The 15,872-nt window shown below is 39.7% G+C and overlaps 1 protein-coding gene across 1 annotated transcript in view; it reads left to right on the forward strand.

Moving 5' to 3' along the window:
- The window catches only part of hcn2b (hyperpolarization activated cyclic nucleotide-gated potassium channel 2b), a 46,317-nt gene extending 31,860 nt beyond the window's left edge, over positions 1-14,457 (forward strand). The window contains exons 7-8 of the mRNA XM_067514624.1: positions 2,085-2,249; positions 8,983-14,457. Coding sequence (XP_067370725.1) covers positions 2,085-2,249; positions 8,983-9,926 — 1,109 coding nt within the window. The 3' untranslated portion in view covers positions 9,927-14,457. The remainder of the gene's footprint in view (positions 1-2,084; positions 2,250-8,982) is intronic.
- Positions 14,458-15,872: the final 1,415 nt, after the last annotated feature.

Raw genomic sequence — 15,872 nt, forward strand, 5'->3', positions numbered from 1 at the left:
TTACTTTACTTCATAAAACAACTGTGGAATCCTAAATTTGATGCATTGAAATTATTGCAAATTTTCGTACAGCTACATTAACTGATATTTGTAGGGGATGCATGTGCAAATGGAACTCATCAGGAAGTTGAAAAGGCACTCCTTTAATTTGATATCACAGCTACATAAAGTTCAGCAGCTTGTAGGAGGCAGATCACTAGAACAGAAGTTCAACTGGAACCAAAAGAGGCTTAGACATCCTGACACTATGGGTTGAGCTTAACATAACTCAATGGCATCTTTCCTTAGAGTCTTCATGTGCTGTAAATGCCAACTTCTTTCAGATCCTTTGTTCCCAGTGTATAAAACAGGATTTTTGTCATCATCATCACATCACGAGTGCACTCTTGTTTGCGCGTAGCATCGCTCTGCATGGATGGGAATGAACCTTTACAGGGCTTTCCCTGTGTACATATTAGGCCCTAAAAGTTTGGACAGTTAGATAATTAATATAGGAAAATCTTAAGGCAAATGTGAACCCAAATAGAATTCAAAATATTTCAATCACAGCTTAAGTTTATGTTACGTTCCCTAAATTTCTTTGTATAGCCTATTTTCCACCGTATTCCGAGATGACAGCTGCACTATCCACAAGCAACAAATGGTTAACCAATGGTTAGCCCCAGTGGTTTCCTTAGTATTATTATCCTCTCCCAGAACTTCCTACTACACAGAAAGGATTCAAGCAATATGCACATATGTGTGTTATATTTGTGTTGTAACCAGTAAGGTCCCAAGTGGCTATTTATGAAAGGATGTCTGGGGCATTTTGTGGAGAGTTTCTGCACAACTCGAAAAACTGGAGCATGTTAAAGGTTTCACCAAAGCCAGTTTCTTTTGTAACAAATGTCTTTCATATGACATCTTGGAAATGTTATTCAGTTAATGAAACGATGATGGATTTAGTTTCATTACAGCAGCTGAAACAGCATATCGACTAATGAACAGACAGCAGAGAGGTGTCTGACTGTGTAGGATATTAGTGATTAATATATTGAGGAAACATAAATCCTAAGGCAAATATTCAGATAGACAGGAAACACTGTCACACTCAAGACCACACTTTAAATGAAAAAAAAGCATTTGTGTTTAGGGGGGAGACACACTAAAGTGTCTAGCAGTGTTGATCCTAACACTGGCTAAACTTACAGTATGGAACTGTAGCAGTTAGTTAGCTTAGTTTGGCATAACGACTGGAAAAAAGGGGGAAACAGCAGCACTTTCATAAATCACTAAAAACACATGTAGGAACAAGTATATATATTTAGACTTGTCATTGTACCGGTCTGAAAGTAAATAATCCAACAGCTTTATAATGAGACAGGCAAGATAGATGCTCAGTCTCTTTATCTAACTCCTAGTATAAAACCGAATAAACATATTTTCAAAATACTTAAATGATGTTTAAAATGTATTTAAAAAAACATTGTTTTCCTGCTGCTGGAAACACCACAGTCATAACAGACAGTTACAGGTCTTACCATTGAACTTCCTCTATGCATGTTCTTAATAGAACCTCCTGGCGTTTCATTATTTTTCTCCCCAACCCACACAGAGTCAGAGGAGGTCAAACATTCAGACAGGGGAAAATGAGGGCATATGGTTGTCAAGACAACTGTCAGCCTAGCCCATAGAAGAAGAAAAATGAGAGAATGAGATAGGGGAAGGGAAGGGTAACAACAGAATGCAATGGAGCTTAGCAGCACATCTCCAAATATAGTTTGCTTTCTTCACACGGTTGTTAGGGCTGTTGCACTGTCAGAGGAAATACTCAGTGTTACTGTCAGTGGTTCCTGCTAACCACACTCAGCCCCTGTGTGCCCAAACCACTGTAATTCTCTTACAGCTTTGTACAACCCAGACAAATGTATATGTCTTGGTGTTATTTTACAGTGTTGTAGCTGGATATCAGTTTGAGTCTGCTCAACAACTCTCCTTATTTGGCTCTGCTCTGCTCTCTGTTACTGTCTGACACCCTGAAATCTGTGAGTGTGCCGGTTTTTGATCTGACTGTGTCTTGTGTCATTTTTCTTTCACCCTCCCAGAGATCTGTCTGCTAACCCGTGGCAGACGGACGGCCAATGTACGAGCTGACACCTACTGTCGCCTTTACTCTCTCTCTGTGGACAATTTCAATGAGGTACTGGAGGAGTATCCCATGATGAGGAGAGCCTTCGAAACTGTTGCCATTGACAGACTGGACAGGATAGGTAAGACTACCATTCCACCAGTTGCTTTTATTCAGTGAGAGTGCAAGGAGGCATGCTTTGTGCTTAAGGGTGTGTTCACATCAGAGCTGCCTGGAAGTGTTCAAAGTCACCAAGACTCAGATGAATTTAACTCGGTGCTGTTATTTTGATATATTGAACCAATCACTTCATGGTTAAAATCAAATTTGATAAATAATAATTTGTGTACAGCCATAACGCCTGACAAACCTTTCGTGATTTATATTTAGACACAAAGGGTACACATTTGATAGGCAGCACTGATACTAGAAATCTCTTACAACAACAAATTATTGTATCCAACTTTAACTGGGACCAAATCAGCCAAGGCCTAATTAATGAAATGTGTTTTAGAAATGTATCCTCTATTCATTAGCATCAAGCCCTGCCGATACAAGGCACAGGTATGGCGTCTTCATAAGCATATGAGTCATTCATAAGATGAAATAAAGCAAGAGGAAAATGCATTCATTTATTAAACGTGATGTTTCTTTCAAAACACTGTGCTGTCTGACAGCTGTGATGTACTGGCTGAATGAACACAGAGGATGCAGGAGAGGGGGGCAAATGTATTCACGGTGCTGAATCATTTATTATGTCATCTCTCAAGTATATTGATTTTTGTCATAGAATTTAAAGGCTTCCTGTTCATATCCGCCATTTTGGAGAACAGTTTTTTAACATACTGTTTTCATCACTGGAAATATGAAAATGTTGTACATCTGTACTCTCTCCAGATTCAATTACTGATCTAGTAAAATTATTGCTCAGCAGGGAATGAACATCATTAGTTTAAATACAGTAATGCACAAACATGCAGACACAGCACACACACACACACACACACACACACACACACTCACAGACTGCTTTGTCCTAGTGAGGCCTTGGGAGGCTTGGGAGGCCCTTATGTGCTGAATTTCTTCACAATAAACTACTTTCCTCTCCTAGCATGCCCCCTCCAAGGTCAACACTATTGCGGATGTCATATGCTCTTGTCACATGAACACACTTCACATGTTTACAAAAGACCTGTATTCGCCACCTGCCATCTGTTGCCATAGCAGCCAGAATCCACACATTAGCAGCCTTCAGTCAGTCAGCTCACACATTTGTAAGGTGGCTGATGTGTCTGCTCTAATTCTTAACCCCCAGCCAAATGTCATCAATGCATATTGATCACTGTTGTATTCTTTTTTTTTTTTGTCTTTATTAACAATGAACTGAAAAAGAAGTAATGTTAGGAATTTGTATGTAGATAAAGACTATGAAATAATGGCACCAGATTTGTCCCTTTAAGAATTGATAGTGGAATGAATCTTTTAAAATAAATATTCTCATTTCAGTGTTTTCCAGTGCTTCGAGCATGTATCTTTCCAGTTCCATCACAGATTATTTGCATCTGGGATTAATAGCAATATTGTACAGCTTTACAGACCATAGTTGCTCAAATTAATGCCTTTCTTACACAGACAGGGGATAAACCCCTGTCCACCCCTTTATATCCTCAATGCATCAGATTGTAAAGGCTTGGCAGTTTAAACGAGGAGACTGCAGGTTAACTTTACTTTTGTTATTCTATATAAAATTTTATGAATCTTTCCAAACAAAGTGTTAAATAAGATCAATAACAGAATGTGTATAGGAGGGATTCAGGGGGGATGGAGGTGTTGCTTGGAAATTAACAGGCATTGTTGTGAAAGCAGCAATGCAATAGATGTGTTATATCTGTGGGTGCCTGTGTGAGTTCTGCAAAAGAAGCAACTTCATCTTACCAACTATATCTTTTTCTTATGGATTCTGACCTCTACAAGGCGTCGTAACGACCAAGCTTTGTATTAGCAAGTACAGCTTGTGTGCCTACCTCCCTAACAAGTGGTTGCTTGCCCTGTTTCCTTGTCATTAAACATATGCTCAAGTCTCATCATCAGGTTATTTTCACCTTTAGGTGTTGCCTGCTGTATCTGTTTTCCCATGATGGACACTTAGCTCCCACAGGCCAAATGTCAAAAATATACATCAACCAAGAACAAATACTCAGCACATGACTGAGTAAAGTCTGAAAAGAAGAACTCTCTGATATACATGTTCCATGTAGGTTTCAACACAGCAAATTGCCTAACTTCTCCCTCCAAACCCTGAGAGAGTAAAAATGTATGTGTGCGTGTGTGTGTGTGTGTATAGATGGGTGTGTTTTCAGTCAGATGATAGAACACAGGTGCCATGCCAGGAGGGCACAAGAGCCACCACAGTCTCAGTGTTTCTCCTCCCATCCTCCCTCTGGCTGGTTGTTTACAAGAGAGAAATGCTATGACCAGCCTTTCTGACCAATTGTTACATGCTACTCAGGCTGACTAATAATGTAGCATTTTGCCAACAGTCTAGACCGCCTGCTGCACTGGAGAACCAAGCTGAGTGTTTGTAGTGTGTACGAGCTGTATGCACTACTGAAGTTGCCCACAATCACTGGCTCCATTCTTTACATGCACATTTCCTGTGAGTACCACCGAGGTACAACAGTTGCTGGATCATCTGAAAGCAACAAAAAAACTTGTCTTTGGTTGAAATCCTTTTTTCCTTTCCGCTTTTTCCCTGCTTGAAATGAGCTGCTTACTTTTCTTGCACATGCGCAGCTGGTGCACTGACATTGTAGACAAGTCTGTGCAGACACAAACTTTTTGGCCTGCGAGTGATTGTCCTAGAGGGTCCGTCCAGACCTTCACGGAGTATGGAGATGAAATTGATGTCACAAATAAGGATACAGACAGGGCACCGGCATCCAGCTTCTATGAATTGGGCTTAACATTGAAGCAGTCTGTTCTGTATTGTTATCCCACTTCTGATGAGCTTTGCCTATGTTGCTCTCTGCTGTACTAGTGTGACTGTGCCTGGACCCAAACACTCTTTCATTACCTGCCTACACTGTAGATGTGCAGCTTGTTCACCCTTCTTCCTTCCAATCTACCAAAGAGTTTAAAGCCAGAAGGAAACTGTGATTTCTGTTTTTTAAATTATTAGCTAGTTGTGCTCACCTAGGAGGCTTTGTCAGTTATTAGCCCTTTTGAGACATGGGACTCTTTCTGCCTTAATAAATCTGTTAAGTCAATGTCTCGCTGTCATTCAGACATTGCACACTTTTAAGTTCAGGTTTGTCATAGCTTTATTCAGATGGACAGTCAACAATGACAGAGAGACATAGAGATCCATGGTACGCACATGATACACATATGAGACTAAACAGGTCACCATGTGAGGTGTAATGTATGTGTAATGAAGGAGTTTTCGTACTCCAACATGGAAGATGTACGTCAGTGTGTTCTAGGAAAAGATGACCTGTTCCAATGTCATCAGATGGAAGGAAAAGAGTGCATGTCTAAAAAGAGCTGGTGAAAAATCTGTCATTTAATTCTCTGTGGGTGATTCACAGCTTGACACCACATGAGAGTTGTTAAAGTCACATGTGAGTTGTTAAGATGACGCTGTCTTCATGTGAGTCATCAGACTCACCTGAATTTAGGTGTGACCTGGTGTGAAAGTGTTTGGGAGGGGATGTGAGGAGGGCATGGAGTTTTTAAAAACAGGTTGTTGCATCGTGTTGATGTAAACTGCAGGTGTGTTTATTGCTCGTGGTATCAGAGAGCATGTATTGCATTTCTCTTCTTATATTCGGGCATGTACCTCCTTCTTTGCTGAGGGCAGGGACAAAGTCCAAACAGTGCAGAAAATGTATGGATTTTGATTCACACAGACAAATGTGATGTTGATCCTTTCTCAATCATACCAAGACATGGGGACCCAAACGGTGCTGTTACAGTATGTGTACATCACCTGATGGGTTGTGCTATCAACTACAGAAAGTGCAATTTGACAGATAATGATAACTGCTCAAGGATGGGCGTTTTACCACCCTGACCATGGGTGCAATGGACATGTTTGCCCTATTTCACATCAGCTGCCCATGTGGTTCGGAATTTGGAGTCACTATCTTTGGTTTCAAGTAATGCAAGCGACAACACCAACGCACTAAAGTTAACTTACTTGACTAGTTAACGGTTGCGGCCAGACAAGTCACAGAGGGTGAAAACACTGACAATTTTTTCATTCTGTGGACATTTTGGGACCTTATTGTCCTGTTGCTGTGTTTATAGAAAACTCAACCTTGACCTTGTAATTTTTTTCATAGGGCATGTCACAATCTAATTTAGTCGTAGATTTATTAGTTTTCTGCTGCCTCATAATATCGGGCAATAAGCAATAGTACAGCCTCTTAGATGGCTACATTCATTTTTTACCAGATATCTTTTTTACCAATACCAGATACTGTTCAAGTATTTGCACAAATGTGTTTATGTGTGCAGCACCTATTCACACACTAGTTTATTCACAAACATAGAAGCAAAAATAAATACTTATGGCAGTGGATGTTCTCTCTCTCACACTTTGAGCCCTGAGGGGACCCCAAAAACTAAATTAAACACTGACCCAAAAATCAAGTTTACCATAACAGCGTAAAGTTTGCTGCTGGTATGTTACCTTTTCTTCTGTCACCTGTGAGAAGTTGCTTAGACCTCACAACTTCAATTTTGACTAAATCTGAAACACAGCATCCTGTAAAAGTGTAAATAAGTAGCTTTTCACTGTTGTTTTGTGCTATGATTAAAAAACACTGTTGTTGCACCATCAGTCTCCTCCAACACATTTATCAAAGCAATAGAAAAAGAAAAGCAAACTGTCTGGAAACAGCTTTTTCTGTAGCTATACAGCTGGCATATTCAACTGGCACCCACAAGGCAATTTGTACTGACAGGAACATTCCCATATCAAGCACGTCAACATCAAGAAGGATAGAGACCCTTGCAACAGACATCTACAAGACTCTGGGGTGGAAGTGGTGAATCGATTGACAACAGAGAGGGTTCACCCCTATGCTAGATTTTTCTGTGGTGAGGCTTTCTAGAGGATCTGCTTGGACTAATTTTATTTGAGGGTTACACAAAAGTCATGTTACATTTTTTGATAAGAACCAGATGGATTTTGGACATGTTAATACAGTGGTGAGTAATGGCAGGTAGGTCACAGAGCCTGTCTGCTAGGTTGGCGGTTGTGGCTCCACAGGCAAAATTGCTTCTGTACGTTGCCTAATCAACCAAAGGCTCTTGTGTGCCAAACTACTGAGAGAGGGAGAACTAGGGAGGGAGAACTACTAAGTGGTGATTTAAAAGAGACTACAGACACTTTACCCATTTTGTCAGCTGTTGTCAAACATGTCAGCTCAATATAATGATTTGCTCATTCACAATGGCATTAGATGGCTTAGCAAAGGAAACACAAGGAGACAATTTTGTGAACTAAAGGGGGAGACCCTGGTTTTTTTAAAATCATAATTCAAAGCAAGAAAAGCCCATACTTTTTTGTCTCTAATGGACAATATTGAGTTTTTGCTGCTGATTATGTCTTAAGTGACATTTGCAAAAACATTTGATCCAACTCAGTGTGGAACTGCAGGGCAGAGATATAAAAAGTCACAACTTGTGGAGAGACTTCATGCATTTGAAAGAAAAGGTCTGACTTTTTTCTGCTGATCTCTGTCCAGCCAGACGTATCCACTTTCCAACATTGCACACATCAACAAATCATCGAGGTGATGACAGGATTCAGAGACACAATGAAAACCAATTTTGTTGTTAGGTTTGATAATTTCAGTATGCCCACCAAACTAATGAGACTTGTTGTGGAACCTTTAAGTGTATGTGTTGAGCGAGGTTTGGCATTGAAACCTAAGGCGCTGGTAGCATAGTTGAATGAGGCATTTTTACGACTCAAACTTCTTGACATTTTGTCATCAGATGACCTGTGACAGCCATCCCAGGTGGCAGATTCGGAAAAGCCCGTTACCCATAAATTCAGACGTTCTCTTATTCAGGGGCCTTGCACTATTTATCCTCACAGTGTTTGGCTCATCTTGATCATGTGAGTCGTTTTTCTAAGAAATGAATGCCATTAAATCTCATATTCCTGCATTCCTCACTGCCCAGCATATGTGTGGTGCCCTGCCAACGTACACACCTGACTTCACTGCTCTTGGTAAATTAAATACATTTAATTTTTCATATTAGGTGGCAAATGCTGGCTAAACAAGGTACATGTAATAGGTACAGGAATGTTAAGTAAATGCTAATTGATTTTTGAACAGGTTATATGTATGAATTTGAATATTAGGCCATATGTGTCATGGTATTAATTTATTAATGAAATATTATACACAGATATTACATAATTGCACTCACTTTTTTTTGTTGGTCCAGTTGTGTGCAATTACTTGGATGTTTTCTGTGAGTTATAATTCTGTGAATTATAAATTCTAAATGCCTTTGATAAGGCTCACCTGGACTGATTTCCAAACATCGATATTTGAATATAGAAATGTCTTTGGTCTTGTCTCTTGATACAATACAATGCAACATTGTTAGTGTTATGCACAAAATATAATATATACTTCTATGTTTTTGCTGTACTTTTACTTTATCTGTACTTTTTCATGTGATGACTTATATGTAAAGCTTTTTATCTTATGCCCCTTATTTGGGATAATTTTCATGAACTAACCACCATTCCAAACTAATTGAACATCCCTGCTATACAGTTAAATTCTGAGCCATTCTTCCAAAGAAAGTCAGAGTTATGACAATGCTACTATGTCTCAATGTCATTGCAGGCAAGAAGAACTCTATTCTGATGCATAAGGTTCAGCACGATCTGAACTCGGGCGTCTTCAACAACCGTGAGAATGAGATGATCCAGGAGATAGTTAAATATGATCGGGAGATGGTTCAACAGGTGGATGTACCACGACCACGAGCCATGTCCATGACACCTTCTCTACATGGTGGGATCTTTACTCCCCCATGTTCCACTACCCTGCCTCAGAATTCAGCAATTGCCACTTTACAGCAGGCTGTAGCAATGAACTTTTGTCCCCCAATGCAGGGGAACTCTGTGGTAGCAGGAAACCTGCAGTCTCCCAGGATGGTCAGGAGATTCCAGGTAATGCAAAGTGTATCCAGCCCTGTTTCAGCCTCTCCTCTGCAGTCTCAACTCCTTGCTTCTGGTGCCTTTGCTCCAGTCCTGTCCAGCCCCCCTGTCCAGAGTCCACTGGCAGTTGGGGGACGATCATTCCAGTATGGATCCAGTACCCTTGCTGGTCCCATCTCAGGCTCCCAGCTTTCACTAGCCCAGCAGCACATAGCCAGTCCTGCACACCGGCAAATGGGCAGTTTGAGTCAAGATGCCAGGGCACTGTCAGCCTCACAGCCGTCACTGCCTCATGAGGGAGTGCATCCAGTTGCCCTTAGTCCATCCCAATCTACAAGAGTCTCCTCCACTTCCATTGGACCTTCTCAGACCCCAACAGGTCATATAGGTGTTCGGAGCGCAATATCACATAGGGTGGTGCTGCCACACCAGATGTCTGTGGGGGCCTTCCCTGTAGCTACTCTGCCTGCTTCTATGCAGGGTCTAGGGGCTGGTACAGGGTTGGCAGTTGGGGCTGTGGGAACAGGTCTTGGGACTGACTCGGGACTACCCAAGAAGGACTCTATAGTGAGCCTCCCCGAGACAGACCACATCAAAATCAGATCCAGGCTATCCTCGAACTTGTGATCTCAAGTAAACTCTTCTGTGGTAGTGAGGGGATTGACTGAAGGAACACAAGGAGGTTTTCTGTTTTCCTACAGTTTCTCTTCCCTCTCTAGTTTTACTATCCGAATATATGAATGTCGAATGAGTGGGAGCAGAAAGAATTTGAGAGGAGACCGCCCTTACATAATAAAGTCTATGGTGATGTTTGAATCAGCGTCGAGATGTTTCTATTCACAGACATGCAAAGAATAGTGGTGGTAACGTAGCCTCGTCCCATTTCCAACTTCAGTATCTACTGTGTTTTACAACATCGTCAATACCACATGGGCATATCTGTTTTATTTTCCTTTCATTTAACTGAAGCAAACCTGGGCCTGATGGGACTGAAAGCAGGTTATGGACCTGCTCCATATATCAGGAGTCTGCACTCTAATGGGGTTTAACTACTGTATCTCCCACATTTTGTCATTAGGCTGGCTGTAAAAGACAATCCCCTGACAGTAGTATAATAATTGTGGTTTTGTGTAAAGTCATAAAAACTTTGAACCTTCTGAATGGATAGATAAATATTGTTGTAAATCAAATTGATTTTTTTAATCTATTCGGCCTCTTGAAAGTGTTCTCTATCTTTGATGGTCCCCACAGTTAAATGTGTAAGGCTCAAGGTTTTTTAGGTCACAGAGAATGAACATGCTTCATAGTGAAATTTTAGCTGTGGGACAGCTGTGTCTCGTTCCAGCAAAGCCATCAATTTCTTCAGGGAGCCCCTGCCAATTAGTTTGACTTAAAGCTGCATTAATCTTTTCTAAGTTCTCAGTGAACCCAATGATATTGTGTAAGTGAATTATAAGAATGACCAATAACTATGCATGATTTGCAAAATAACAACAGCAGAAAGAGCAGGTGAAGTCACAGGCCACTAAACTATACGTAAGCTAGATACTTTTGTTTGTATCTGGCTTAAGTATGTTGGTGTTGTTGGATACCAAACTAGGAATAAGCAGCTAGAAAAATTACTACAGAAGGATGGCAATGCTTATATTGAGTAGACACATTTCCTTTTCAAGCAAAACATTTTTACGACTGTTTGCTTGTTCTGGACATCTGCCCCTAATGGCTAAAAACTTGAATAATGCAGCTTTAAAATTCAGTAAAAAAGATGTAATAAAAGAATGCTCCTGTTTCTCTTAACAGCAGGTTTGATTGCTGAAGTAGTGGCTTTAGGGTCTGTCATGTGAGTAGTAATATCCCAAACTTTGTGAAAGTATTTTATTGCATCTTATAAATTATAATTCACTGCCAGTTAACAAGACGTGATTTTATATAAGTCAAGATGTATATTAAAAGTCACATAATCAAAATGTAAATTCATTCTTTTCTAACTCTGAATCTCACATTTTTTGCAGCAGCTGGTTGGGCAATGTGTCACAATGCCAAAGTCAATTCATACAGATAATGAGACTCCTCCAAAGTGTCAACTGTACTGTAAATGCCACAGTTCAGATCAACAGCCAAGGACACTGGAGATATTTTGAAGGATGTAAATTGCAGTGTGCCTCTGTCATTAATGCCTCAACAAGGGTTCATTGGATGCAGATTTGTGCCCAAAATCATTCAGAAGGAAACCTTTTCACCCGGACCTGATATTCTATCCACTTCATCTCACTAATGCCTGAACTATTACTGGGTAATGAGAGTTGAAATTGGAATCCCTCGGGTCTTTTTAGGATTGCTATTCTGCTTGGATTGGATTTCATTATACAGTGCCAATGATGAGTTCTTCTCCTATGATCACTTTGCATTTTCATTTATGTTTAGTTTCGGCTCTTACATTGTTACCCACCTTGAGTGTTCTGAATGGACAAAGTTGAAGGTTTCCAAGAATTATTTCTGTTTGTTTTTGAGGTATGTTGTGTTTTTGCTTTATGTCCAAATTATGCCCAGTGGAACTTATTTGGACACTCAAAAATAATTAATATTCAGTCATTTGGCTTATTGTGAGAAAATTGTTTTTCTGAACTTCACACTGTGTCCTGGAGGCACAGTGTAATGCACAGAGTAAAGAAAGAAATTGAGAAGGCGAATGAAGCAGTGAAACAGGATCTGTTGCAAAGAAGGTCATTAGCCTGATTCCTTTAGTCAAGTTCAGTGATGTCAAATCTGCAGAGCCCGGGAAGGGACTTAGTTGGTTGCCAGAGATCTCGCAAAAGCTTCTGTTTCTTATCGGGACGTGGGAGAAAATAGAATTGATGGTTTGAAAAAAAAACACAGATCCACTTTTGTGAGATCTTGCAAATCTTTTCATTCTAAATATGCTTCCGGGTATGGAACATGTCACGTTCATAGGTTTTTATTTTGAGGTTGTGCTGAAACATAAATGCATAAGTTGTCAACCTTAAACGTGGTTTTCACTTAATTGAAGAGGATACAGACATTTAATTTAGGGCAAAATGACACACTATGGGTTTGCTAGCGCTAACTAGTAATCCATGTTTTCCGCATTTAGCATACATCCCAGAGTATCCCGTTACACTAGGTATTCTCTTCAGGTGTCTTTCACCTGGTGTTTCCTGCCAAGCTCTGACTTAATTGCTTTGTATATGAACCCACGCTCTAAATAAAACTCTATGAACGGTTCCCATGTTTGTGTGCCCCCCATTGATGTGTTTTCCATAGTGACTAACTGCTCCGGAAGTAGATTTACAATAAAAACATTTGCGAGATTTTGCAAAGGTTTATCTGTTCTCTTTTTTCCCAACCATTTCCCTTCCCAGGCTCCATACAAATCAACCCCCAGTTTTAATATTTACTGAAAAATTAACAGAGTCAAACCAAAGTTTCATGGCCTGTATTTTTTTTTTTTTGTATGAAAATGTTAAGATATGAATCCTTCACACTGATTAAATGTACAATTCAGAAAAATAATACACTAAGCATTCAGTCATGGCTTCATATCAGCCGAAGTTTAACACAAAAAGCAATAACTGTATGATGAAGAGTGAAAGGTCACTTTACGTAGATCAAAGATCAACGTAAAGTGACGTAAAGCTTTCGTCTTGTCCCTTCAGGAGTTCCGCATGTGTTTTTACGCCGGATGCCCTTCCTGCCGCAACCCTCCTGTTTTTGTCTGGGCTCGGGACTGGCACCAAGGTCGCCCTTGGTGGCTGGGTGGGGCCACACCTGATGGGGTGGGATTGTATCTTAACCCGATGCTCTGCCACTGGGCCACAAGGCCCCCTACTTCCTTTATATTTATGATGTAGTTTTCTACCTTTGAGTTGCTAATGGACATGCAATATTAACACTGTAGAATGATACCCAACATCTGATTAGTGTTTGCTTAAGTTCTGTTTTGAAAGAACTCGAAATGACATTCTGATTTAAAACAAACTTTTCAGTGATAATAACCTGGTTGTTATTTCTATGTGTCAACATAGTATGCGTCATGTAAACCAGACAATTCATTTAGACTAGTTTACTGTCATTGTAGACATGCTAAAAAATGTTTGAAAGTTAAAAACATTCTTATCTTTGACAAAACATATCGTCATCTGGTATGAACTAATATTACTTGAGCATAATAATTACAGCAGAACTAAACTATTTGCATTACAAAAGATGTATCACTTCTTTTTCTACAGTCCCTCACAGTACCACCCACAGTTTGTATATAATGCTGTGCCACTAACTGTGAGGTCTGCATGGTTTCTTCTCTTGTGTATGTTTTATTTGTTCATCATTTTGTTTCCTAAACTGGCACCACAGTCATTTGCAATTCGTGCACCTTTATTCAATGCTGCTTTTTCATTTTTTCCCCCTCTATACTCTATGCTGTTAACTCTGCCAATTAAGTAGCATGTTGCCCAGAAGTCTGTAACTACACTCTTCCCTCTTTTGGACACACATGTTTAGTGTTATGTAAATGTTAGACCTACCAATGGTAGACCACGATTTTTTTGTTTCTACTTTGGCTACAAATGTACATTTAAGCTACAGGGTTTGCTGCTTTTTTATTGGCCAGTAACAACTACAGCAAAATTGATAAATGTCCCATGTACCTTTTCATACTAGCTTATATTTAAAGGATACAAAACAAAATAATTCAATATAAAATACCAATCATTCAGCATTTATTAATCTCCCTTTCACCGCTTTTTTTTTTTGTTGGCTTTATAATTTATTGATTTCTTTCCTAAATCCCAGAGCTGTTAACATTCAGAAACACTAAGTGACTCAAACAAAGCCAACACCAAAACCAATCAATTATTACCTTAACATTACAGACAATGTAAGCTAGCCAACATAAACTGAGATCTTGACCAGTAACAATGAACACCCTTGAAGTAAACAGGCCTTCTCAGGTGGTCACTATCTGTAAAATCAGACACTAACGGTGCAGTAAACATTTTCTGTTTCAGGGACCTAATTCTCTTTCATAGAATCACTTCATATCCAATAACATGTACTAGTGCCTAGCATAGATTGTACTTTATTATTTGTGTGTGTGTGTGTGTGTGTGTGTGTGTGTGTGTGTGTGTGTGTGTGTGTGTGTGTGTGTGTGTGGCTGTAAAAAAAGTACTAGCTCCTACAGTCAATGTCAGATATCCTGCAATACAAGGAAAACAATAAATTGTATTTGAATACGGTATGAATCCTCTTTTTCATGTTTAGGCAGTTAATTTCGCAGTAGCATGTTGGAAAAGCACAAAAAGTTGATCAATTAATGATTATGTCTATTCATATGAGCAGAACTTCTTAAATGCAATAAAGGCATGTAACCTCTGTAAAACAATTGCAAACTGTTTTATTTGTGGTACAGTATACTGGATTAATCTGAGTATCTTTTTTCATTATAAAATATCAAATGTCTAAAGTGTGTTAACTGTATATGAAGTGTTTTAGAAATACAACTATTTATCAATTCATGTGTAGTCATAAAGTTGTGCTGACATGTTAAGGGATTCATAATTAACAAAACCTATAACACCTGTCAAACAAACTTCTACAGTTTGATCAGGTGTGTGCCCATAATTAGAGCCACAGAGGCTGAAAAACCAAGAATATCATTTAAAAATGTAGTTGTTCTGATTTATCTCCTGATTTTCCATAGAGTCATGGTCTCTAATGACCTGCTTAGAATGAATGATGTTATGAAGTTAAACCAAAATAAGTCTGAGTTGTAGAATTAAAACATTTTAGAAAACACAGGAAAATTGTCAAATGAAATGATGGGAGTAAATTTGAAAGTACAGACTCTAGATTTTTGGCATTTTAAGGAATTTCCTTTTGTCTTTGTGTAGCTGGTTTCCCTCCATAGAAGAAACGGTAACTTTAAGAGGATCCACCTTAATGGATCGAGCATCGTGTTTGTCCTGTATGTGTTTGATGGGTGTTAATCAGCTCTTCTCTGGCTGTCAGAATACAGGTCAGACCAAGGAAACTTACTTGACACAAACTACCATAGGACCACCATATACTGTACTTCCTGTCTCTCACTCTCAAAACACTATGTTGCTTCCTGCTTCCACTTCACTGCTCACACAGAGCTCTGGCCCCATCTACTCTCTCCAGGAGTGTGTGTACTCCCTACTACTGCTGCTGATCGCTGGGCACTCATGGTGCCACTGGGCAGGAGATAGACTGGGGGAGCCCGGGAGCCTGGCAAGAAATCTAAGGGCTCTCAATGAGAGTGAGCATTCCAGCTATCGAAGAGTGGCTTCCAGCTCTGGCATGCCTGGCAGATAGTGACCAACACTTCTACACTGTCCACTTTCTGATAATCCTGTGACAAGAATAAAGAGCTCAGTAAAAGCCCACTCTACATTTTGTGCTAAATGAGAGGCATTTACTCTGTGGTATCATTCAGTTACACACAGTCCTTTCACAAATCATCGTATCAGCAAACCTGTAATTTAAGCTATGTTACAATGAATCATCAACCATTATCAGAACTGCTCTAAGAGGTTG

The sequence above is a fragment of the Channa argus genome, chromosome 8 (assembly GCF_033026475.1).
Source record: "Channa argus isolate prfri chromosome 8, Channa argus male v1.0, whole genome shotgun sequence".
Lineage (NCBI taxonomy): Eukaryota > Metazoa > Chordata > Actinopteri > Anabantiformes > Channidae > Channa > Channa argus.